General features: G+C 43.4%; 1 protein-coding gene across 1 annotated transcript in view; it reads left to right on the top strand.

Moving 5' to 3' along the window:
• SYNE1 (spectrin repeat containing nuclear envelope protein 1) overlaps positions 1 to 27,997 on the top strand; it is a 503,588-nt gene that overhangs the window by 429,092 nt on the left and 46,499 nt on the right. The window contains 8 exon segments of the mRNA XM_083176202.1: positions 2,062 to 2,296; positions 5,240 to 5,434; positions 6,075 to 6,200; positions 10,985 to 11,140; positions 14,843 to 15,001; positions 17,608 to 17,774; positions 23,127 to 23,289; positions 25,513 to 25,700. Of these exon segments, the coding sequence (XP_083032328.1) occupies positions 2,062 to 2,296; positions 5,240 to 5,434; positions 6,075 to 6,200; positions 10,985 to 11,140; positions 14,843 to 15,001; positions 17,608 to 17,774; positions 23,127 to 23,289; positions 25,513 to 25,700 (1,389 nt within the window).

Genomic DNA, 27,997 nt, shown 5'->3' with positions numbered 1-27,997 from the left:
TACTTACCATTCCTGGATCCAGCGCTGGTCTGGCTACTTCACAGCCGGCTCCCCCCGCACTGACAGGCAGCGGGGAGAACCGGCTTTCTCCGTTGCCTCAACAGCTTCTGTAGCGCTGTTCCAGCGCTACAGAGGCTGAGAGCGCGATTGGCCGATACGTCTCCATGGAGACGCATAGCTCAGTCCTGATTGGCTGAGCTATGCGTCTCCATGGAGACGCATAGCTCAGCCAATCGCGCTCTCAGCCTCTGTAGCACTGGGACAGCGCTACAGAAGCTGTTGAGGCAACGGAGAAAGCCGGTTCTCCCCGCTGCCTGTCAGTGCGGGGGAGCCGCCCCCAGACCGGGACTTAGCCCCGCCTCCCAGCCAATGATGGTCCGGGAAAACCCCCATGCTGGACCATCATTGGCTGGTAGGCGGGGCTAAGTCCCGGTCTGGGGGTGGAGCCCCAGATGTAAACAGAACACCGGACCGTGGGAAGAATGCTGCTGGGCACCCGGAGAAGCGCTGAAGACGTCCGGTGAGTATGAATTCTCTCCACAGGTACCCCAGTGGATTCTACTGGACAAGGGGACCGATCCTTCGTGGCAACATAGGTGAGTATGGATGTATGGGCTCCGAATGTAATAAAGTTTTACTGTCAGTGTGTTTGTGTACTTTTTTAACTATTTGTACTACTGTGGGACTACAAGTCCCAGCGGGCCCTTTATTGCCCCACATGCTGGGACTTGTGGTTCTCCAAGTCCCTGCATGTGGTGCAGGCTTGCTGGGACTCATAGTTCCACAGCAATATACAATAGGATTTCAGCTATTTTTTACCACAACTATCAGCTCGATGCCCACAGCCCAGGGGCATCGAGGACAGCCCCGGGCTTCAGCATGGGCTGGTAAGTTCTGGAGGGGGGGGACCCCTTCTTTGGGGGGGTCCCCACTCCCCCAGGACCCCTGCCCATGCTGACCGGTCAGAGGGCTGAATGCTTTGGCCGGGGGGACTTGTATAAAAAGTCTCCCCCCGGCTGTGGCATTACCCTGCTGGCTGGTTGGGCCCAGTGCTGGTTCTTGAAATACGGGGGACCCCTAGTCATTTTGTCCCCCGTATTTTGGGAACCAGGACCGGCCCTTGAGCCTGGTGCTGGTTTTATAAAATGCACGGAACCCCAACTTGTTTGTTCCTTGGATTTTATGAAACCAGGACCGGCTCTTTCAGCCCGGGGCTGGTTATGCTCTGGAGGGGGGACCCCACGCCGTTTTTTTTTTTTTTTTTGACCCAAAATCGCATATATGAAAATGCGCACATTTTCATGACTGAAAATGCGCACATTTTCATGACTGAAAATCTCCCGAAATCGCTGCAAATCGCATTTTTTGCCGCTAATTCGCATCTCATTACATATGCGAATTCGCGGCAAAAAACGCGATTTTTAAAGGTGCGATTTCTGACGAGTTTGGAACTCGTCCAAAAATCACACCCATAGAGCTGATTAAGAGGTGAAGAAGACCTCTTGTGTAAAAAGGCGCCTAGTACTGCCCACTTTTCTCATCTACTGATCTGCTGCTGCGTCTAAAGAGGCAGCAGCAGATCAACTTCATAAACATTGGACAGACATCGGCAGCCGCACCAGACATATGCAGCTGCACTGCGTCCAACGTCTCAGGACCAGATCTACACATGAGTAGTAGGATCCAAAACAATCAGAATCGGTTTAGCATCCACCTCTAAATCAGACCCAAAGTCACAGATTATATCAATGAGATATCCAGAAAGACTTATAGAAAACTTTTTTCCTAATTTTTTTCATTTGGAATAAACTTTTTTATTTAACAGAAAAAAAGAAAACAATGCTTTCAAATGATTTTAAATGTTATGTTCTATAAATGTGTACAACCAATGTACTGTAGTACATCTCCCAAAATTTGTGTTTATGTAAAAGTTTTAATATGCCCTAATAGTAAACCTTTGGCAAGGCATGCTGAAATATGTACTTCCACAATAACTGGAGGCCCTCATGTTGAATACACCTGGTCCAAAGTCTTTCTAATCATCTTACCATGATTTCTTAGGGACGAATTCAACCTTAAACTAGCCATGTTGAGTAACCAATGGCAAGGAGTGATCCGTCGGGCTCAACAGAGAAAAGGAATCATTGATAGCCAGATACATCAATGGCAGCGTTACCGGGAGATGGCAGAAAAACTGCGGAAGTGGCTGGTGGAAATGTCCTATCAGCCAGTGACAGGACTGGGAAGTATCCCTATACCGCTGCAACAGGCCCGAAGCCTTCTAGATGAAGTCCAGGTACAGTATCGGTTCATTTTGTGACATCAGTAAAATAATACGTTTTTCCAGTGAAATAGAATACCAGTGTTTTCTTGTACAGTAATGAATGCCTTCTGATCTTCTGTTCATGTAATAAACCTTGTCTTAGGAATTAGATAAATTATTGCCCCATCTTTCCCACAAAAATTTAAGAATATTTACAGAAATTTTCATTAATGTTACATATGTTGAAGGAAACTATGGTTATTACTTTTTGACATAATGTATTCTTACAGTTTTCCATAAAGACCTATACAGAGAGGGGGTCTATTTGCTAAAACTTTTAAAACAGGCAAATGGCAAGTTGCCCTTAGCAACAAGATCAGATTCTGTAAAATCTGATTGGTTGATACTGTATATGCAACACCACCATTGGTATTAGAAGCTTTAGTAAATTTACCCCAAGATATTTAAGCCCATATTTTCACATAGTTTAATGTTTTAACATTGATAATATGCTATGAACAGATATAATGGTCTTCACAGGGTGTGTCCTTACAATTATGTTTTGCCTATTGGCTGATGTTTTCATTGGCATTAGGGACTGATTATTTTGTGAAAATTCACTGGGAGAAATTTACTAAGATGTGTACTCTACTTCACATGTGATGTTGCTATGAGCAACCAATCAGATCCTGTCTACTATCTTCTAGAGGGTGATAAATAAATAAGAAGTAGATTCTGATTGGTTGCCCATAGCAACATGACATGTGAAGTAGAATGCACATCTTAGTAAATTTCCCCCACTGAGTGAATGTCTACAGATTTCTCTGCACCTTTGATATTATGGGGTTAATTTATCAAGAAGTTTAGAGTAGAGAAGCAACCAATCAGCTTCCAGGATGCATTTAACAGGTATATTCTATAAAAAAAAAAAAAAAAAAATGGGGAGATGCTTATTCGTCCCTATGGATAATTTCTCAGCTGCTTTATGCATTAACCCCTATGTGTGATTTCTGATGCAGCATTCATGACCTTATTATTCAAACAATGTTGGTGAATATATAATTTATGATTATCATCTATGACCGATTGTGAGGTTTTCATTGGATTAAGGATTTATCATCACTCAGCTTTGGCCAGGCTGCATGTCATTTTAGTGTACTTATATTTTCTTAAGGTTTCTCACTACTATTGTAACTTATTTGTTGCAAGTTCCCTGAGGAGGCTTTCTTTGGAAGTGTTTTGTTATATTTATATATAAAGAGATCATAATGTATAATCAACTTTATGTCATCTCGTTGAGTATTTTGAATTAATTTCTATATTTCAATACATTTAATATCTGTGTAGGCTGAGATTTATATACACCTATTGATTTTTTGAAAGTGCTCAGCGCCTGTGGTTTCTGTCTTATTGTCATACCTTGATCTCCCAGCAAAATAATCTTTATTATAAATGCATTCCTATTACCCCTTTCACACAGAAAATGAAATACCCGGGTGAAGCAGTTCCACCCGGGAATTTCATTAAATACACGGGTCCTTTTTCTGTGTGAAAGGGCACACCCGTGTTTTAAATTGACCAGGGTCGAGGACACGGGATTTATGACCCATGTTGACCCTTTCACACAGAAGAAATACCCGTGTTATTCAGCAAATTACCAGGTAGAAGTTTTCAACCCTGTAATTTGTTCTTCTGTGTGAAGGGGGGTCAGGCTGCACCTGGCAAAATGACACGGCATTTGAAATACCGTGTATTTGCCGGGATTTTCAGATTTTTCTGTCTGAAAGGGGTATAAATGTATCACACAACTTTAGCACCTCATTCTTATTCTTATATGATTAGCACTCTCTATTTCCATTAAATCACCACGCGGCTGAGTCGCTCAATTTCTTCTCCCCAAAGAGATACATTGTCAGCATGCCTCTTCTTTTGAACAGTTATTTCAGCCTTAAGGGGTCATTCTTGTTGACTGTAGGCTGCGAAGCTCTCAGTTTACCAAGTCCCTGTGACGCCACCCACAAATACACCCCCCCCCACCCCACCCCCCGCCGCCGTATCCCCTTGCAACATTGTGAGGGGATCTGTTAGGAAGACACCTCCCCCACGCATGTGCCCGCAGCAGGAGAAATCATTTGATGGTCGGAGTCGAATGATTTCCCCTGACCTATATTTGCGGCTGCCTGGACAAAGACAGGCTTCTGAAATTCGGATGCCACTCCCTGCCCCCTGGAACGGTGGGCAATTCTCCAGCAGCAACTCAGCCATCACTTACAGAGCTCAAGTGGGCTTTCCGGGGGGGGGGCGGGGGGGGGGTTCAATGATGTTATTCAAGCTGAATGCAGATCATATCCCCCTCTCTGCTGTGCCTGTAATATCTGCACTGTGTAGTGACTGCGAGGACCACACCCCCTGTGCAGCCTCCTGTCTTGTGTCCCGCCCACCTAACTTCCCTGTGACACTACACATCTGCCCAGCCCCCTACTGGTTAGAGCTGGCTGACTACTGTACAATGGGCAGACGAATTGTCAGCAACCCTGGTTTGGCATAATAGTATTACTGCCTCATGGCACTAAGGTCTTGGGTTTGATTTCTATGAGAGGATAATCTGTGTGGAGTTTCTATATTATCCCTGTGCTTCTACCGGATGCTCTGGTTTTCTGCCCACAATGTAAAAAAATATCCTGGTAGGTTAATTGGCTCCTGAGAACAATTATACCTAGTGTATATAAATGAGGTACACATAGATGATAAACTCCACTGGGGCAGGAAAAGATGTCAATGGCCAATTATTATGTGAAAAGCTCTGCTTAATATGTACTCTATTTGTTATATAAATACCAGTTAATAAATAAAATATGTCTACTCCAAACTCGAGAATGTAAAATTAAACCTGTTTCACTTATGACTTTTTCTTAGTTTTAATTCGTTATTGGTATTCATCCATTCACGTGTAAATGATATCTGGTCATGTTGCAGCTCAGGGACAGAGTGCTGCACAGACAGCAAGGGAGCTATATCCTGACTGTGGAGGCTGGGAAGCAGCTGCTTCTCTCTGCTGATAGTGGGGCGGAGGCTTCCTTACAGGCAGAACTCATTGACATTCAGGAGAGATGGAAGGCCACCACAGTGAGGCTGGAAGAGCAGAAGAAACAGCTTGCATTCCTGCTAAAAGTAAGTATTGCTAGCCAATAACATTTCTCATTTTGGAGAACATCAATAAAAACCAGTGAAGTGTGCTTTATTGTCTTACATGTAATTCCCCAATGTGTTGTAGTTACACTTCCCTACATTGATGCTGAAGCAGCACAGGCTGTATAAAGAGTATCCCTCATAAAGCAATACTGCATCAAAACCATTGTTTTAGTATTTCAATCATGCTGCTTTATTAACTGCAGCGTGTATGTTATTATTAATAAATTCCAACACGACCCTCAGTCATTGGTCACATTATTACCACAAATATACAGTATATATTTTTATATATATTTTTTTTAATTAAAGATTGGAAATACTGGAGTGCCCTGGTTTGTAATGTCCTGTCACATATACTGTATATTCTTGCAGTGTAATTTCCCTTTAAGGTAAAGCAGATAGTAGATGCATGAAGATTAGCATTGGCTATGCAGTGCTTGCTTGCATTTCCCCATAGCCTTAGAATAAGTCCTGACTGCAGGGTTTCTACAGGAACACAGTGATAGACTTGTTATGTAAGGTTTTCTGCGGCACATGCCATGAGATTCAGCACAGAGCCTTCAGAAGCTCAGTGTCCTCTTTAGATCATGGGAAAACAGCCATATATCTGCTATTTCAGGACTGGGAGAAGTGTGAAAAGGGAATAGCAGAGTCCTTGGAGAAATTGAGGTCATTCCGGAAAAATCTCTCTCAGCCGCTGTCTGATCACCACGATGAGCTGCATACAGAACAGATCCGCTGCAAGGTACAGTAAACAGCATTGTGGCCCACTGCATCTGCCACATGACTTGGGGATGTGATCTTTGAGTGTCTATGGGTTCAGAAGAGTTAGGAGTATTCATTCAAAATGGTAGCAATGTTCTTGTCAGTCACATGCCCAAACATAAGGACTAATTCAGTCTGGATCGCTTGTGCGATCCCCTGTGCGGTTTCGCCATTATGGGGAAACTGTGTTACGCAGGACCTGTTCTGCGCATGTGCAGAATGGGTCCTGCGATCGCAGCGCAGTTTAACAGGCAAGGGAGTTCAGAAGAAGGGACGGTTTGCCCCTATTTCCTAGGCATGGTGAGTCCAAGTACTTCATCTGCAATGCAGTTTCCTTGGCCTTGAAAAGTCCCACTGCAACTGCAAGTCTGAGTACGGTCAGACTTAAGGTGTGTACACACAGCAGATCCTGCCGTGAGATGCGAGTCCCGATGCGATCAGATCGCATCGGGACTCGCATCTCACGGCATGCTAGAGGGGCCCAATTTAGACTATATAGTGCAGATCTGCACTATATAGTGTTGCCTGCCCTCTCTATCTGGCTGCCGATTTGCACTCACACAGGAGTACGCATCGGCAGCGCATCGGGCTCGCAAGCCCTAAAAAAGCATGCGATTTGCATTCAATATGGCTTCCGATGTTCACTATGTCGGGAACATCGGAAGCCAAATCTTACCATGTGTACACACTATTACTCATGCTTGCAGTTGCCAGCTGCCTGGGCCCTATGATCTTAGGGCCTTTGAGCAGTGGGGAGTTGGTCAAGGGGCATCTGCTTCTTTGGAAGCAGGTATAGAATGCTGCCCAGCTGCTGTGATTGGGCATTACACACAGCATTCTCTACCTGCCTCCAAGACTGCAACCAGACAGTGAATAACTGTCAGCATGTGGATTGGAGGATGGCTGTGGCTATCACCAACCAGAGTGCTAACAGCATTCACAGCAGTGGCGTAAGTTCGTCCAAAATTTGGGCCCCCCCTATTGATAGATAGCTAGAGAGAGGGAGAATGAGAGTTAAGGGGAGTGAGGGAGAGAAAGAGAATAATGGAGAAAGAGAGAAGGGCAGGATGTTTTCAGGGGTTTTACAGCATTTTCAAATGTAATAAAATCTGGCCGCCCGTCTTCGCTGGGCAGGGTATCGTCACCTTTGAGTGATAATACCCTATAGAAACCTATGGGCTTCTATCGCCACCCGCCGCAGATGCCGACCCCCATCCACCCTGGCATACCTTTCTAGGGTCCAGGAAGCCTAGCAACGCCCCCCAAGGGATGTGACGGAGACCCCAGCGCACCACATCACAGGTATCGCGGGGGTCTCAGTCACCGCATTGCAATGCTAGCCGCATATGTTAGTACATATGTGCTAGCATCGCTGCGTTGAGGCGGGGAGAGGTGCCAATGTATTTTAATACATCCCCCCCAAAGAAAGAAATAATGTCAGGGAGAGGGGGGTGTCAGCATAAAGTGAGGAAATTAGAGGGTAGAGCGAGATAGTGTCAGGGAAAGAGAGTGTCAAGTAAAGAAAGAGAGGGGAGAGTGAGAGAGTGTCAAGAGGATGTCTGGGATAGAGAGAGAAGAGGGTGAGTTTATTTAAAGGATAGAAGAGAGGGGGTAAGAGAGAGTTCAGGTACAAAGTGAGAGGGGGTTAGAGGGGAAGTCAGGCAGAGAGAGGGATGGGATGACAGGGGTTTCAGGCATAGAGAGGGGGGTGTCAGGCATAGAGAGGGGGGTGTCAGGCAGAGAAAGAGACAAGACAGTGTGGTGGGCACACTGGACCATGCATACAAAGCAGGGGCCGCCTGGGTGGGAGGTGATGGGGAGGGATGAGGGGGGAACAGGTACCTTCTTCATGTCCTCAGGCTCGCTGACCGGCTGCTGCTTCAAGGGCTTCTCCTGATGGTGCTTGCTGTGCAGGCTTCGATTTGGGCTATATTCTCGGCCCTCCCCGCAGGCGGTGGCAGATGTACTGCTGGGGGGGGGGGGGGGGAGAGTGGAGGAGGCCGGCGGCAGGCTGCGCAAATTCAATGCCTGCTGGAGGAAGGCGCGGCGGGATGCTTCTCCCTGGAAGCCCTCAACGGCTGCCGGTGACTGGAAGCTGGCTTGAGGGCTGGCTCACACCCAGCCGGTGACGCTTCCCGCGCGGGGCTGGGCTGCCGGAAGCTTGTACAGTGTGTGGCACCGGTAGTGTCCTGCAGAGCCGGCCCTAGCCTAAATGACGCCCTAGGCAAGATTTTGGCTGGTGTCCCCTAGCACCGCCACTATTTCCGCCTCTGACCCTGCTCCCTTTTCCCAGCGCCATCAACCCTCATCATAGCAGTCATCATTTTGGTGCTCCTACCCGCAATATTTTAAATAGAAACAGTGCACACATTCGGTGTGCAGCCCAAACAGGGGTGTGTTCTTGCTGGGAAGGGGCATGGCCACACAACAGTACCCCCAATTCAAATTATGCCACACAGTAGTGCAACTTTATTCACATTATATCTTGCGATGGTGTCCCTTATTCACGTTACATCACACAGTAGTACCACTTTACCTTATGTACATTACTCCTCACATTATTCACATTATACCCTTAGAAAAAAATCCTGAGAAAATATTGTATTTTAAGCAGCTCCATGGCCACACTGCAACCCAGCACAAAGCAGTGTGTGCTGGGCAGAGGAGAAGATCTGCATCTTCTGCTGTCACTTAAGGGGAGGGGACCCGGGGACCCCACTGGGCCCTTCCATCAGACTTTGGCCTGGGTAATTTGTACCCCCTACCCCTTTCTTTCAGCACCCCTGATAATACCACACAGTAATGCCCCTTACACATGACACACATTATTAATGTCCTTATAACCATAATGCCCCTTACACATTATGCCAACCTTTATTAATGCCCTTCATACACATAATGACACACATAATGCCCCTTACACATATGTTGCACATTATTAATGCCCATATACACATGACACACATAAAGCCCATTACACATATCTTGCACATTATTAATGCCCTTATACACATGACACACATAGTGCCCCTTACACATATGCCAAACACTATTGCACAACCAACCCACCCACAGACAGCACTCGCACAGCCACTAACACTGTGACCTCTGCCTCGGCTTGGATACAGATGTTTTCTCATACATTTTGCCTCAATAGGCCATGCAGCACCTGGCCAGTTCGGCTAAGGTTTGCTGCCTTTTTTGCTGAAAATTAATTTTATTTTCATAGTTATGTGACCAGGACACAAAAGGAGCTTCTGATGATTAAAATGATATGCGGCATGCCTATATTCTGTGTGCGACTGTGGCTGTACCTGCATACGGAATGCTATGTTACAATGATTTCCATGAATACACTATTCAGTATATAGGCATGCTGCATATCATTGTAATCAGCAGAAGCTGCTGGTGCCCCTAGGCATTCCAAATGCCCTAGGCAACTGCCTAGTTTGCCTATGCCTAAGGCCGGCTCTGGTGTCCTGCACTGACTGGATGCGAGTCTCCCGGCCGACTCACAGCGCGTACAGCTACTACAGCAGCAATTAGCTGACAAGGGGGAGGGGGCGCCGCATGGCACCGATGCCTAAATTCAGGGTACCTTTACAAATGAGCGGAACATCAGGGGGCAATGGAGCCATTGCCCCCTTTTAGGCTGGCGCCCGGCGGCAGATGACTCCATTGCCTCCGGGAGTTCCGCCACTGATTCACAGTATGAAAGAATGTGAAGAGGGGCAAGTTTATGTAAGTATTTTTATTTTTGATATAATCCTATGAATGGGTAGATGGGGCCCCAGGACATTGCTTTGCCCAGGCCCTATAATGCTGTTGAGACGGCCGCCTTGATGTAAAGGTAATGGTTTCCAAACTTTGTCGAATCACAGCACCCTATAGTATCAGCCTTTTTTCATGACCCCCTAGGCCAATAGTATCTTACTGAGTAATTCACTGAAAATTATTACATTGTGGTTAACTGTCAACCTTATGTTATGTGGTGGTGGACAGGGTTATATTTGTGTTTGCACACATATTTTTTTATTGGCAGCCTCCAGCACTGTTTTTTTCTGTAGCCTTGTCCATAACTTAGTTGCACCCCTTCAAGTGCCCCATGGCCCCCAGTTTGGGATCGACCGCATTTAAGAATAGTGTTCAACCTAATTTCCATCAACCCAGAGCTAAATTGAAGTCCTTTTTAACCAGTGAAAATGTCTGTGCACCTATTCATAGGAACTGATTTAAAAGTACTCAGGGGTTTATTCTAGTTCATTCTTTCTGACAAAATCTTTCTTAGATGGACAAAACCATGTGCACTGCAGGGGGGCAGATGTAACAGGTGCAGATAGAATTAGATTTGGGTGAGTTATTTTGTTTCTGTGCAGGGAAAATACTGACTGCTTTATTTTACACTGCAATATAGATCTCACTTTGAAGAAAAACCCCTCCCAAATCTAATTCTCTCTGCACAAGTTACATCTGCCCCACCCGCAGTGCACATGGTTTTGTCCATCTAAGAAGGATTTTGTCCGAAAGAATGAACTAGAATAACCCCCTCAGTTACAATATTCATGCTCCACAAAAGGAGGTCATTTTTGCATGACTTGATTGAGAGGGCTGCAGAGGGTTAGTATTCTGACACTGTAATCTTGGCCGGTATCCCATACCAAACTCCTTCAGAATTGGGCCAACATATATACTGTGTGTGCATATGTGTTTGCATCTATGTGTCTCCAATAACAAAAAAAGTTGTGTTTTTTTTTGTTCTTATAGGAACTTGAAACTGCAGTGGAAGGGTGGGTTGAGGATCTTGCTCATTTGACAGAACTGAAGAACACTTTTTCACCCTTTATCAATGCGGATGATATATCTATTCTTAATGAGCGCATTGAATTGCTGCAGAGACAGTGGGAGGAACTCTGTCATCAGGTAATCAGATCATTGCTATGACCTATATGGTCATATAGAGTGGTATATGTGAATGGAAAGTGGTGCAGTTGCTGATGTTTGATTGCATTTACTGCCTAGATCAAAGATTTCCAAAATCGCAGCAACCTAGAGCAGAGGTTCCCAAACGCGGTCCTCAAGGCACCCCAACCGTCCAGGTTTTAGGTATATCCATGGCTCAGCACAGATGGTTAAATCAGACTGACTGAGTTACTAATTAAGTCACCTGTGGCCAAGCATGCATATACTTAATACCTGGACCGTTGGGGTGCCTTGAGGACCGCATTTGGGAACCTATGCCCTAGAGCATTAACTGTTTTCGAAGCAGCCCCAGGCCAAACGTTTCCTATTGAGAAACAAATATTAAATGAAGTAAATTGTGTTTAGATGTCATCCTTACTGTCAGTTATGTGGTGAGGGGCAGGATTTGCTTTTATTTGTACATATATATTATGATTGGTGGCCACCGGCAATTGTTTTACTTGTTGCATTGACCATAAATAGTTTTAATTGCGGTACTTGTTTCCTAGCAAGGCGCCCAGATTTCCTATGTACGTTAACGTAGTGAAATTGCATTGCATCGCATGGGCCGATTTATAGCCATGCGATGCGTTTTTTTAAATGTAATTTATTCACTGCTCTGTATACCCCAGGGGATCGCATCGCACCACCTGCAAAATCGCATTTGATCGCATACGATTTTATAGTGTGTGCGATGCCATTACATTAGCTATACAATAATATCATTGTATGACATACAATGATGTTTTATGCACCCCCCCCCCCCCCACTATCCACGCCACCCTGAAGCGTGGCGAGCGGCGGTGGAACAAATCCTCCAACGTTTTCATACCCCCACTATCCACATCGGCGTGGAGTTGATTATATATAGTGTGGCAAGCGCAGTGAGCCACCGAGCCGAAGCGTGGCGAGCGGATGCGGATTATTTTACATGTATTCCGTGTCCGCTCGCCACGCTTTGGACTCGGACACAAATTACTTTACATGTATTCCGTGTCCCCTCGCGGGACTCGCTGCGCTCGCCATGCTTCGGGCTCGGTGGATCGCTGCGCTCGCCACACTATATAAAATCAACTCCACGCTGACGTGGATAGTGGGGGTATGAAGGGGGGCTCGTGGGGCTCATTGCGCCCGCCACGCTTCGGGGTGGCATGGATAGTGGGGGGGGGATAGTTTGCGTAAAACCTCTTTGTATGTCACACAATGATATTATTGTATAGGTAATGTCATGGCATCGCACACCCTATAAAATCACATGCGATCGCATGCGATTTTGCGGTAGGTGCGATGCGATCCCCTGGGGCATACAGAGCAGTGAATAAATTACATTAAAAAATCGCATTGCACGGCACTAAGCTGGCCCATGCGATGCGATGCGATTTTCCGACGCAGAATAGCCCACTAAGCAATTTGCTTAGTGGGCGCCCTATGGATGGCTTAGGTCAGTAAATAAAAAGGAAACTTTATTATGACCACCTAAAACCTACACTGCTTTATCCAGGTACAGTATATATAGTGGAGCTAAAGCAATCTGGGTGGAGTGACACATCCAGGAGACTTTAATTCTATACTTTGAAACCTTACCTTTGGGGAGACGGTTGCCTGATACTTTTTTCTGTTTATATCTTTCATTGATAAATTGACTTATACATTGATTTTTGAATACTGCGGACTTAAGCCCTGTACACACACATCGATTTACTATTGATTAGATGTTAGATTTGATTTTCTATTCGATATGGCATTAGATCTTTCCATTCGATTTGGCATTAGATCTGTACTTTTGCATTAGATACCAAATTCGATATTGAATTCGATATACATTCATGGCACATTGTACACATTTGATTTACTAGCTCGAATGCGATATTTCCTTGGCTGCACAGTAGATTTTTCTGTTTGATTTTGTGAAAACGGGAGCGCGCATCTAATCGAATGTAGATCGAAAGTGACACCAAAACCATTCGATTTCGTTTAGGATTCGGTTTGATTTTGCTTCTATAAGTAAAATCGAATCGAAAATCTGGAAAAATCAATGCATGTGTACAGGGCTTTAGAAACACTAAATGGTTATTTAACTTGACATTTACAATTATTCGATTAGTACTCTCGCAGGCTACCTATACTAACTAATACAATTGTGTGCTTATTAAAAGTTGACATCTTTATTTCTGATAGGATTTATTGGATACAGAATTTTCTCACACTGAGATAGATTGTTTAATATAGATAGATTGTTTGATAATTGGTGAACTTACCTTTAGTCAGCTCACTGGAGCTGACAACTACAATTAACAAGTGCTAATTAGTACAAATCAACCATTGTAAACAATCTAAGTGTCATCAGAGCAATGACAGATATCAGCTGATAAAAAAAGGTGCTGGCAACCTATGTATCTCTAATAGATCATTTGAATACATAGTATCATTGACCAAATTTGCTACATGTTTCTTTTTCTTTATTGCTCTAAGTGTCACAAATATTTGCAGTAGATTTCTCTACTGAACTCTATTCTGACGAATAAGCTTATACAATTTATCCTACCCAAGCAAGGGGACATAAATTCATACCCTGAAAGGTGTTCTTTTAAGAAGTGTACATATTATATGTTCTGTTTCCACAGGGGAATTCCCCCTACTACACCCCAATAAACACTATATTATCACTCAGATTCCTAGGACTTCTACAACCCTCTAATTGACTGAACGCCACCATAACAATCATATTGTCTAACAAGAGTGCCCCAACAAAAAGAGAGTCTCTCTCTTTCTTTCTTTCTTTCTTTCTTTCTTTCTTTCTTTCTTTCTTTCTTATATGCAACTGTGCATGTAATAAAACATAGTGCATAAGTCAAATAAATATAGATCTTTGCTCACACTGGGGCCGACTCAGACCCACTCGTAATGGGCCGAATTCAACCCCTGTCGCCAATGGTCAGAGTTTACGCATGCACGTATATACACATGTGCAAACCCCAGGAGCGAATGGCTTCAGCGAGTTTCACACTTGTCGGGCTGATCGCTCCAAGAAGGTCGGGAAGGGGGTGGGCGCAGACGACCACCCAGCGTTTCCATGGGTGTGCTCATAAAAACGGTGGGCACACCCACGAAAATGCTGGGCGTTCCCCTGTGAACGCATGGATGCCGATGATTTCTCTTCCATTCGGCTGCATGCGAGCGGATGTGTATGAACGTATCCGCTCACATGCTACTAAACAGATTCAGGCAGCGTGGGGGGGGAGCGTTCAGCAGAATGGCGGGCGGTGTTTACCTGTTCGCTAGGCTGCGAACATATGCAGCCAAGCGAACAGCTCTAAATTAGGCCCACTGATCAAATGTTTGTCACCAGGATGTGACATTTATTTAGCATAACACAGATATTTCCTGTGCGAGTTTTCTGAGATGAAACCAACAGGAAATGTACCATCACTGATATAGACACTTGTTCTGAGGAACGAGAAGATTTACTATTTGCTATGTCTGATTACGGTGCGTATTACATAGAACAATGCTAGTGTGTTACATGTTAGCCTGTAATACATGTTCACTAGTCGTTACATTAATTTTATATTCATTAATGTTCTAATACACGGCAAAGCGTTCATGCTTTTGTGCACTAATGTTTAATAAGTGTTTTCCGTCATAACTTTGTTCTATTATTAGGTCTCTCTACGTCGGCAACAAGTCAGTGAGAGGCTTAATGAGTGGGCCATTTTCAATGAAAAGAACAAGGAGCTGTGTGAGTGGTTAACCCAGATGGAAAGCAAGGTTTCTCAGAATGGAGACATCAGCATAGAAGAGATGATTGACAAGCTCCGAAAGGTAAGAATATCAAAGCTATGTATTGCATGTAGCGATGGTATGATCTTATTGGGTACTTGTGAGTTATCCGGGCTGCCGATTTTTTGATTGTATGCCTTAAGTTAAGGCATACAATCAGATGCGATGCGATGCGATATCGCATCGCATCGCATGCGACCATCGGATGCGATGACCCGATTTTTCCATAGGAATCAATGTTAAAATGGACTGAGTCCATTTTAACATGGAATTCAATGGGAAAAAGGGGTCCTTTTCATACCCCTACTATCCAAGTGGGCATGGAGTTGGATATAAACCTGTGGCGAGCGTAGCGAGCCACCGAGCCCGAAGCGTGGCGAGCGAACGGTATTCTGTGTCCCCTCACGGGGCTCGCTACGCTCGCCACGCTTTGGGCTCGGTGGCTCGCTACGCTCGCCACAGGTTTATATCCAACTCCATGCCCACTTGGATAGTAGGGGTATGAAAAGGACCCCTTTTTCCCATTGAATTCCATGTTAAAATGGACTCAGTCCATTTTAACATTGATTCCTACGGAAAAATCGGGTCATCGCATCGCATCCGATGGTCGCATGCGATGCGATGCGATGTGCCCGATCCGACCCGATTTAGAAATCGGCAGCCCAGATAACTCACAAGTACCTCTTATTGCTGTAATCCAGTGGCGGGTTATATCATAAAAAACAAAGCAAAATAAATAATTTATTTATTTATTTATTAACAGTTTCTTATATAGCGCACACAGATTCCGCAGCGCTTTACAGAGCATAGTTATAATCAAAAACACATAACGAATTACAGTACAAGACAGTTTAGGACAAGTACATGGTTAATATGGATAGTTGCACCAGGGGACAGGACACTGAAGCAATTATCAGGGTGGCAAAGGTTTATATATTCTAAGAAAGGCACATAAGGAGAGAGGGCCCTGCTCGTGAGAGCTTACATTCTAAAAGGGGAGGGTTAGATAGACTGGGGTGACACAGAAGGGGAAGAAGTGAGCTTAGACAGGTTAGGTTGAGAGATTGTCAGGTTTTATGCAGGAATGTGGGAAGAGATCAGCTTAGTCTTTAATATTTTAAGTCTAAAAAAGTGCTGGGTCATCCAAGAGTAGACAGCAGAGAGACAGTTGGAGATATGAGTGAGGATAGAGGGAGAGAGATCAGGAAAGGATCGGTAGGGTAGTTTAGAAGAATGTATTCATTGCTATGTTTAATGTAGTCTGATGTACATACTGTCAGCATTGTACAATATATCCTATAACTGACTGTACCCAGAAACAATGCAAGTAAGGGGAAAGAGGATCAGTAGAGTTGCATTGATGGGTGAGTGCATAGATGGACGCAGTGTTCAAGTCGGACGCAGTGGAGTGTTCTATGACCACTGCACATACATCACAACCGCACTGTGCACCTGCAATAGATCAGTGATAGCAAATGAAGTAGGTGTGCTGCCACTGTTTTCTTGGGTATCCGGATGATAGGTCAACAATGTGTAGGTCAACAGTCAACAGGATGACACCATATGGTCATCATGCACAATGTAGTCATTGACAAAAGGTTGACACACACAAGGTCAATTTTGTCAAAAGATTGACACATGAAAAGGTTGACGAGGTTTCTTTTACTTTTTTATACTGTACCATTCATGAGTACATGGATTAATTTATCCATAACCATTTTCTGGGGGTGTCCTGGTGAGCCAGTGCAATATCATTTGCAGTTGGACTGACCCCAATGTCTGTGGTGAGACAGGCATCCTGAGACACTATAGAGGTGTTCAGGTTTGATGATCCTCCCAACGTTATGTCTTTGGTCATGGGGTTGCTCTGTACAAAGTACACAGTGACTGAAAATTTGCATATTTTCACAAGTCCAACTTATTTAAGTATATACAGTACCTCTCAGTCAGGTCCAATGATTGTAGCAATGCAGTACTCTTAATAGCTGGTGATATTTGGGCTTATCTGACATAGGGAAGCTGTGAATCAGTTTTGTTTTGTGAATAATTAGTCCCGGTCTCTGTGGGCCCTCCAGCTGTTGTGAAGCTACAAGTCCCAGCATGCCTTGCCATAGTTTTAGTTTTCCCTAATAGCAAAACTGTGGCAAGGCATGATGGGACTTGTAGTTTCACAACAGCTGGAGGGCCATAGTTTGGACATACTGCAAACCCTATGTCACTGTTATGAGGCACATGGAGTAGGTCATTGTTCTACAGCTGTCTAGACAGTTTGGTAAAATAATATGGAGCTAAATAATTTGGTAGGCGTTTATTACACAACGTAGCCTGCAGATGAGTAGTGCAGATCGTAGGGCAACCATACAGTTGGAAGAAGGTGCTGGCAATACTCCAGCTATTCATATACAGTATGCTGTCTGCTTAGAAAATTAGCCACTTTTGCCATCTGCAATGTTTATATTCATTTGACATTATTTTTATATGAGACTAGATGTATTTTTGAGGTTTCACTTTTATCCCCCATTGCGGTACCATTTTTTTTGTTATAAGCGTACATCAGACAATAAGCATAGGGGTACTTGCTGTAACTGACATCTGTAGTCAGACAGAAAATATTAATACAATCTTTTATATTGCGTATTGGTCTTCAGGATTACCAGGAAGAAATTTCCGTTTTCCGGGAAAACAAAATGCAGCTGCAACAAATGGGGGAGAGACTTGCCAAGGCCAGCCATGAGAGCAAAGCGTCAGAGATTGAGTACAAGCTGGGCAAAGTTAACGACAGGTGGCAGCATCTCCTAGACCTTATTGGAGCAAGGTAAGACATTAGCTGAGCTACAGTATAGGCAGAACGCATCCTTTTATGGACAAGACAGACGATTAAGTGTTTGTGTGTGATGAACATTATCTTTTGTCCAAATGCTGGGTAACAGGGCAAAAGGAGACAAGGTAATCTGATAAAATGAGGTAGCCATAACATGCACAAGATCATTTCTCAAGTACAAATATTTTTTTTCCAGCCTGGCAAGAATATAGAACGCGTACAATGCATTGTAAGCCTCAAGCTGTGAGCAGGAAGCTACTGTAGCAAGCTGTTTATTGCTGTAGTATCAAGTAACACCCTCTAGGGGAATCCCGGATTCAGCTGTTTGAGTGTAGAAGGACCAAACAGGAGAAAGTGTGACACTAATGTAGGGCCAATATATACAGTAAATACTGTAAATACATTAAGGGGTCACTGTGGTTCTGCAGACAAGTAATACTACAGAATAATAGGCCAATACTTCCAAATAACAGTAATAGAGGCCAAACAAGTTTACTGGCACCAAATCAAAGCCAATATAAATAAAAAAAACAGGTGTAAATCAAATGTAAGTAAAAACCAATAAGTAAAAATCTATAAAAAAATTCTGTGAATAATATATCAATAAGTACTGTAGTTTAAGAATGCGACATAGTAATTGAAGCTACTGTATAAGCAATAGATAAGAACATCCACTATTGACAAATTTGCGTACAGCCATGTTCACGTGCAACCAACCATCACTGCCCACTTGACTGTAACTTGACCATTAGAAGCTGATTGGCTGGTGTTTTATAACCGTCCGCTTTATCACCACTTTATCACTTTACCAGGCTTAATAAGATGAATTGTACTGTAATGGGGCCTACACATGGGGTGATTTTGCTGAGCAATCTGAGCGATGCTAGATCGCTCAGATCGCTTAGCAAGATCGCACAGCACACAGCGTTGCACATCGATGTGTGCTGAGCGATCTGTCAGGGCTAGTGTTCTTCGGTGAGAACATTGGCCCTGACCGACGATATTGCTAGATATATCCTGCATGCTGGATATTAATCACCAGGTAATAGCTACGCGCGGACCACATATCACTATCAACCCCACACACACGGAGTGATGTAGGGGCATTTTCTATGTGATCTTGTGTGATCGCTTAGAAAGTGCCCTGAAATCGAAATTGCCCCATGTGAAGGCCCCTTAACATAAATATGGCAGCATACATGCATCTGCGGCATTCTATGAATATCTGCACATATATAGGTATATTCAGTTACTGCCGAAACTGCCGTCTTGTCGGAAAGAAGGTAGTTTCCGATTGATTTAGGTCAGAAGGGGTTCCGACCTATTCAATAATGCTCCGACCTGTCAGAAACCGCGTGGCTTGGCGGAATAGCCACGGCTCCACATGCTTTTGTCGAAAACTTGGCCAAAGCTGTCAGGTTTTGGCCCCTTTTACAACAATCTCAATCCTACTTAAGAAAAAAAAGGTTGGATTGAGGAGATGAGGCAGGGAGGTCAGCGCCAGGCGAGCAGCAGCAGCTCACCCTCCACCGTCCTCCCGCCGCCTCCTCCCACCGCTCATCTGGTCCCGCCACCCTCGTTTGTCCTCCGCCTATTCCTGTCGCTCACCTGGTCTCTGGGTTGTCCATGTGAGCAGCAGCAGTAGCAGCCATATCCGACAGACGCTTTGGCTGCATTAAACAAGGCTTGACTTTAATTTAATATACCCTATAGAGTAACTTTAGAAACATTTAAGTAAAATATTGCTAAAGAAGATGGTCACAGCGGTAATAAACATGTATAACATTCTCACAGCCATTTACAATTATCATTGCTTAAATGTTTCGACTTATTTATTAATAATAATAATAATATTAATAATATTATATTATAATAATATATCATAAAAAGTACAGAAGATCACGTATTACATTCATATAGAGCTTGGCAAGTTATTTACTTCCACAAGGATGTGCATGTTGGCTCCCAGCAAAGTTGTCATTAGTATACAGGCAATATTGGCTCAGTGCTGTATTGTAGCTACTGTATGCTCAAGTTTCAAGTGTCATAATAGGTGTAGATGTTTATTTACCATGTGTATTATGGTATATTAATATTCTGTTGCTTTCTAACTTAGTTATGTGTAGTGACTGTAGTTCTTTTCAGCACTGCAAGGGCACTTGCAGACAGCATTCCAGGGGGCAGATCCTGCACATTCTACGGCGTGGAGTCTTTTTATAGAAGCGTGAGCAGTTGTCCAGACAGCCAGTGTCACATTGCACACTCCAAGCTCACAAGAGTTTGTTGTTCTTGTGTGCCAGCCTCATTTCTGTGTTACTCACAGAAGCGGAAGGTCTTTATATTGTACAGTAGGACATTACTTGTACATGGTATTGCCATTACTGATGAGTACGTTCATGATACTGGCAGCAGCCATTGCTGATTTGGGTGCCCATAAAATGGCAGAGGACAGCACTGAGGATTCGGAGCTCCCTGACTGCGACTGTGATGTTTCAAGGCAGGAAACGTGTTCTTCTTTTCATGCATGCTATATGTTTATGTCTACGTGTTATCCTTCAGATGTGACTGTTTAGGCAATTGTCACTAACGTATAGAGTTAGCGTCCCACATAGCTTTGGATTACTAGCTACAGTATTAGTTATGAATGATCCCATCATATATACTGTATATAGGCTGTGGTCACTTACAGGGGAACCTCAGCTTACCAAATACTGTCCCATGTAGAATGTGTATTATTGGTTTGCTTGTACCTCTTGCATTTGCTACATTTCTGTTTCATTGATGAAGTGATGGAGAGCGTCAGAAACCTTTTGCTTCATTTTTCCAAACTGACATACAGTTACCGTAACATTTTGCCAATGAATTGAATTAGTATATTACTACAGTTGTTTGTGCATAGAGATGCTTTTGGTTTACCGTTTGTGTGTTGCGTAGCATATGCACATATTATTCTAGAAATCTGCAGAGCGATCTCTGGGAACGGTTTGTCATGTACTGTACAAGGGTCACTTGTTCATTACATAGGTCTTGTGTCTACTATACTTATCACTTATGTACTAGTCACACACACACGCACACACACACACATATATATATATATATATATATATATATATTATAGGCAGCAGCATGATGACAGCACTCGGGGACCATTATAACTTTTTCCACTGGTTATTTTGGAAGCCAAAACATGTTGTAGGGCCTGCCGGTATGAATACTTATTTGAATTAAGAGTTTTGGGCTTTTGGATCTGTATATAAATATGTAAGTTATGTTCAGCCACATTCATATATGATTAAATGTTCTACTAATACTATCAGTCCATTACTATTACATATAGAAAGAGGTGGATATATGTACACATATGGAATGTTAGTGCTTTGTTCCAAGCTGTCATTGTTTACATGCATTGTAATATTGTACAGGATACAAACATTCAGGCTTGCAGTGAACCGAAATAGTGCGTGTGTTTTGTTTTGTGTTATAATCTCTAAGCAACAAGCTTAGTGTCAAGTGAGTGTTGTCTGTTGTGAGCTAAATATACACTGACACATTAGAGGACTATACTGTACTTTGTGGGCACAATCACAGAGATGACGTAAAGAAGAGTAGAATTATTTGCATTTTACTCATGGTGCTCATCATGGTGCAATACATCTCAGAACCTTGTCATCTCATCAGCTCATTATTAATGAGCAGGGTCATTAGGTCGACCAAATGAAGGTCGACAGGGTCAAAAAGGTCGACATGGGCATTAGGTCGACATTGGGAAGGTCGACAATCACGCCTGTCTCTTATTGATAACAAATTCACCGCAACTCTAATCTCAGGCAGGAATAGAATTTTCTAATATCAGAATATATATATTAAACCCAAAATGCTGCACAACACTTCCAGGTAGGCAGATACTGTATCCGTGCTCGGTCAGTTACTTCATATATCCACATCCACATGGAAGAACCAGCACCAGACTTTGTGTCCAAACAGAAAAAATAAGCTCTATACTGTGTGCTCAGAATTGTGGGTAATCACATTGCAGTGGCAAAACAGATAAAGGATATATCCAAGTCCCCACTCTCAGGCAGCATAGACAGTATAAATTACTGAATGGGCTTCATAGACTATGCGTCCCTAGCTACATCTCTACACTACATCCCCTTTACCCGGCACTGCATCACAACACTACATCCCTATACCCTGCACTGCATCTCTACACTACATTCCCCTATACCCTGCACTGCATCTCTATACTACATTCCCCTATACCCGGCACTGCATCACAACACTACATCCCTATACCCTGCACTGCATCTCTACACTACATTCCCCTATACCCTGCACTGCATCTCTACACTACATCCCCCTATACCCTGCACTGCATCTCTACACTACATCCCCCTATACCCTGCACTGCATCACTACACTACATCCCTCTATACCCTGCTTCATTACATTATAAGGCCCTATATGCTATACTACATGACCCTTCACACTTTATTACTACACTGTGCTACAATTCCAAATATAAAATTAGTCCATCTCAGTACATTAAGCAGAAAATTATTGGGGCACTGTATACACACATTAACCCCAGACACACTGTGACGCTTATACACAAACTGCATACACAAATACACACATTATATACACACACTAGCCTCAATACACACGCACACACACCACAAACACCACACACACACTGTACTGGACTTACCCTCAGTGCCATTCAGTAGATGGCCCGGTGTCTCCTAACTGCTGCCTTTGCCTCCTCTTCCCCTGCGGCTGCTGTCCGGTTGCAGGTAGCGGGTACCATCTTCGGCTGCCGCGGGTGCTGGGAACCGTCCTCTCCTTCAGCCACTGCCACTGATCCTGTGGCCTCCGTTGGCTCCCACAGCCCCTGCCCAGCTCTGCGCAGTACCTGACCCCTCCCGGCGCTGCAAACCTTCAGCCGATGGCACCAGTGCCGCTGTCCAGCCACTGCTGCTTCCATGTGCCTGCAGCTGCTCATTGCCAGCTGTTCCCCTTCAGCGCTGAGCAGCCACATGCACATGGAAGCAGCAGCTGGACGTCGCATGCACAGTGCACCCTTAAAAAAAAACTTGGTCTGTCAGGGGGGTTTCTGTGCAACCAGAAACCCCTCCGGTGTGCGCCACTGATGTTGCTATGGGAAACAATCAGAACCTACAGTACTTCTTTGCCCATAGCAATATCCCATGTGAAATAAAACTCCCATCTTAGTAAATTTTTCCCATTATAGCTACTGTAGGTCATACATGAAAGAGATAATGATTTTGCCATTATGCGCTGGCATTGTTATAGCTAAAGTATTGTTCTATTCCCCGGCAGAGTGAAGAAACTAAAGGAAACATTGGTTGCAGTGCAACAGTTGGATAAGAACATGAGCAGCCTGAGATCATGGCTGGGTCACATTGAATCTGAGCTGTCCAAGCCCATCGTCTATGAAACCAGTGATTCTGAAGAGATACAAAGGAAACTAAATGAGCAGCAGGTAAACCCTAAATAAGTATGGTACATCACTCCTACCTGTAACGGGAGTAATTAGCATTGGCTCCACATCATGGGAGGTCCAAGTGCACAAGCTTACTTGGCTGTCAATGCTCCACCGATGGAACTAAGAAAAAAATCAGCTCAGTGGTCTACAGTCAAACAGGTAGGTTACCATAGGTATGCTGAGCAAATGGATGAGAGGAGCACTAATATTTTAAAATGCATGGTGTATGATGCTGGTGAAATATTACATTTTGCATTTCTTTCCTACATTTGTTGCAAAGCTTTGTTTTGCTATTAAAAATAAATGTACAGTAGTCCCAGAATCCATGATTTGACATTTTCCATGGGGAGCCTTACCTAGTTTTGCAACCAGGAATCTTTAACTAAAAACGAAATGACCAAGATCATTGTTTCATTTATGTGGCGCATCTAGCACTCCTCTGCTTACACTAGCATATCCCCCAGTACCCAGGCCCATCTGAGCTCTCAACAGCCCTGCATATAACAAAACAAAGGAATACACAGAAAAGGACTGTAGAGAGCCAAGAAATTCAATGGACACGGGCTGGGAAAACAGTGTTTGGAAAACAAGTTGTAAAGGGGTCTGCAAATACTGTGTAAATACAAGATTGTGTCTGTCTACAGTTGAGTAAAGGAATAATTAACTGGATCCAGTACTGAGCTTGGTAAATACTAATGTGGGAATTCAATTGCCCCAGGTAAAAATGTGAATTTACTGTGATTTATTTTTTATGTTTAGATGGGAGGAACAATTCAATTAGTGCCCCTTTTTACCATCTGAAAAATGACCTATTTTCATTGTTTGCAAAAAACAAGCTAATTATTGTGTTTTTATTCCCTGTTCAGTCACATTTACCATATACAATATAACTGAGTGAAAACCCATATTACATATGTTGTTTTTCCCATTTAAAGTTAATTTATGATTTTGGTTCTTGCCAAAATCCAAAAGGATTTGGAGTAATGCAAGTTACAGATGTGACCGCATATTTTGGTTCATGCTTATAGCAGAGTATAATAGCGGCTAATTGATGCATACAGTAGGTATCAAGGTATACCTCCGGCTCTTCCTTAGAGTTCTATCCCTATGTGGAGCGTACGTACACACATGACCTCATATGCCGCGATTTGCCCCTGGGTCCTGGGGGGCCCACACCCTGCACCCATTTAATTATATCGACGTCTTACATCTGTCCAATCTTCCTTAAATCAAACTGCAGAACTGAAAAATGAATAAGTAATAAAGGGTTTTGCTTCCACACAATATCTGGTCAGAAGAAATAAATTTCTATAGAGCAGTATAACGCAAAGACACCATCTATCTACATGTATCATGCTGCTGGGTGCTATACTTTTCTTGAAATGTTTTCTATTGTTCTATGAGGCTCCAATACTGTACAGACATTAGTGTCATGCATGGCAGATTCAGTGGCTTGTATGTCCAGTTCGGATGCACTAATGGCATGTACAGTATAACTGATAGACGTCTGCCAGATTAAGAATGATTACAGCTAATTGATCGACTGTTTATTTGCAATTGTTTATCATTTCAATAAGAATATTGAACTTTGTTCTCTACAGATAATACCAGTAGACCAGTATTCCAGAATAGAACACACAGGAGTCACATGTATCTTGTAATAATGTATGGTTACTATTATGATACAATTTGTAACACGGATTGACTTGTGACAGATGTCATTAGGCATTACATTGATATCGGTATAAGCAATCACAAAGTCTTGAGCGTGGTTATGACTTATATTACTAAACATTGGCCGAAATCCATGCTGGGTTTTCATTGACTCCGAAGGTCGGTGCTTGACAGGTTCTAACATGTCATTAAACACTTTGGATTGAATTCAGAACTGAAACATTATATTTTTATATAACCTAGTATATGAGTTAAAATAAGATTATGACCTTATTGTTTTCCACATTAGCTACAACATATTTGCATTTTACTGCAATCTGGTTCACGTATTAGGCTGTAATTCTAAATAATCTACTTTTAAGACAAATTATGTACATATTTTAATTGGCTTACTCAAGTTTAGTTTTGTTTATGCTCTGTGTGTACTATTTCTGAATATAATCAGACCAATGTAAAATAAAATATCACATCCCATGGCCACTGAAACGTGGAAAACTAAAAACCGTGCTCCGTGCCACAACGTCACTGTTAGGATGTCTATTGCAGGAGCTTCAGAGAGACATAGAGAAACACAGTACGGGCGTTGCATCGGTTCTGAATCTCTGCGAAGTTCTTCTCCATGACTGTGATGCTTGTGCCAACGATTCGGAGTGTGATTCCATCCAGCAAGCCACTCGCAGTCTAGACCGCAGATGGAGGAATATCTGTGCCATGTCTATGGAGAGGAGACTCAAGTGAGTAGTTTAGCACTCTACATAGGCTGAATATGTTCTCGGTGTGTAGTCATAACAACCACAACCAAAAGGGCAGATTTTCAAACAAAAAAACAAAACAACAGACAAACTTGCAGAATGATGAAAACCATGTTGCAGATTAAAATGTGAGGCCTGTCCTAGCTGGACAGAATTTGGGGATTAAGGGCCCAATTCTTGTTTGTACACAACGCAAGTGCACCACGGTATATTTTGTGATTGCGCTTGCACTGACATTTATAGACAAAAAGTAATTGACAGGAAAGGACCATTTGGCGCAGTGAACATGAGCAGCAGTAGCAAAAAATGCAGGTGTACCCTGACTTCTTTCCTTGGTGGCAGCCTTACTTCCGATGATGTGATAAAGGGTGCCTTGAGGGTGTCTTTGGACAGCTGTCACTGGGAAGGCAGAAATTACTGTTTCCACTAAACTGTAATGATCCCCCCTAGTGCTAAACCTAACCATCCCCCATTCCCTATGGGTGTGGTATGGGCCTCCGACAGTCGGGATCCCAACTGCCGGTGCTCTGACAGGGGGGCGAGCGCAACGAAGCTCGCTACGTTCGCCACAGGTTCTTTTCTCCCTCTATGGGGGTCGTGGACCCCCACAAGGGAGAATAGCCCCAGTGAGCCGGGATCCCCCCTGACGGAGTACCGGCAGTCGGGATCCCAACATCTGGATACTGACTGTCAGGATCCCGACTGTCGGAGCGTCATCCGGCACCCCTTCCCCACCGCCTAACCCACCCCACCTACTTATGATGTGGATGCTGGCAGTTGGAATTAAGGTGTTGGCATCTCCATCAATTATGAGATTCCAGCGCCAGTTTTCTGGCGTTGGGATTCTGACTGCCAGCGTCCCAACGGCTGGGGTGTTAACTGCATCCCAGTGACGGCTATCCTCAGACAATTTTTTAATCTTTTAATTTTTTAACCAGTCACCATGCTGTAATCAGGTCCCGGGTGGTGTGAGCCATTTCCACTGAGCACAAACCCAGGTTGTGCAAAAAAAACCTGGGTTTGTGAAAGCGGGGGGAAATGTCTCAGTAGTGATGAATATTCCATTCTGGTTTCCTTTCAGTAGTCACTGATCTGACCAATACAAAGGCAAAAATGCTTTTTTGGAAATCTAGAATTATTTTTCAGTGCGGCACTTACTAGTGGATGATAAGTGAGAGGTTAATCTTAATGTGTCTCTCCTTTAATAGGTCACTTGTCATATTTTCCAGAGGTGCTAATAACATTTTGTGCAAGTTACTGCCTGTTCCTGAAGTGGATGTAATGTGGCTGGGATGTTCTGTGTGTGTTAGCACACATGCTGGTTGTGTGAATAGACTTTCCAGACTGATGAATGTTTTTTGATTTTTGCTAAATCCTACTGAGTTTACATTAAGCTGCCATTATAAATAACCTACAAACTAGTAACCTACAAACCGACCAATAAATTTACAGAAACTTGCCATCTCCTCTGAAAATCTTCCACTTTATTACAATAATGATCTGACCAGGACTGTTGTTACTTGTTATATAATATGTACTGTACTGTAGTGTACTGCATTATATACAAGTGCTGACCTTTTAATGCCAGGATCTTAAAAAGATACATTAGGGGGGATATGTCAAGCAGTGTAAAGACTGGAGAAGTTGTCCAGAGTAACCAATCAGGTTCTCATTTCATTACTTGGTCAGTGCTACCTCAAAGCTGATTGGTTGCTATGGGCACATTCTGCACACAAAGCTTGATACAGTACATTCCCCCAATGAGGGAAACAATGTTGCCTCTTAAATGTTTAATAATAGTAAGATGCTATCAAATTTCACTGAGAACTTCATATTAATGTAAGCCAATGTAATTCATTCATACAGATGTATCAAGCTTTAAAAAGTGATAAAATGGAGACTGATTAACAGCCAGCCAATCAGTTTGTAACTGCCATGTTACAGGCTGGTTTGGGAAATGACAGGTAGGAGCTCATTGGCTGGTTGTTTATGTCTTCACTTTATCACTCTTTGAAGCTTGATACATCTGGCCCTTAGATTGCTATGGAGTATGGGCTAGATGTGGCTGTAAGTATATTGCCTGTTGCACTAACATACAGGGTTAAATTGATACCACTTTTACACCAAAATCCCAGTTCTGACCCAGCATTTGAAACATAGTTCCAATCTTGGTCGGATCCGAGATTTGACATGTTTACACTGCGGTGCCGACCTGGAATATTCACGGGCCAGTGTAAAACGTCCCGGCCCAGGAATATTCCAGGTCGGCAACACCGTGT

This window comes from Crinia signifera, chromosome 3, assembly GCF_055691185.1.
Source record: "Crinia signifera chromosome 3, ASM5569118v1, whole genome shotgun sequence".
Taxonomy (NCBI): domain Eukaryota; kingdom Metazoa; phylum Chordata; class Amphibia; order Anura; family Myobatrachidae; genus Crinia; species Crinia signifera.
The sequence above is the reverse complement of the archived record's forward strand: the minus strand, read 5'-3'. Positions and strand labels throughout refer to the sequence as shown.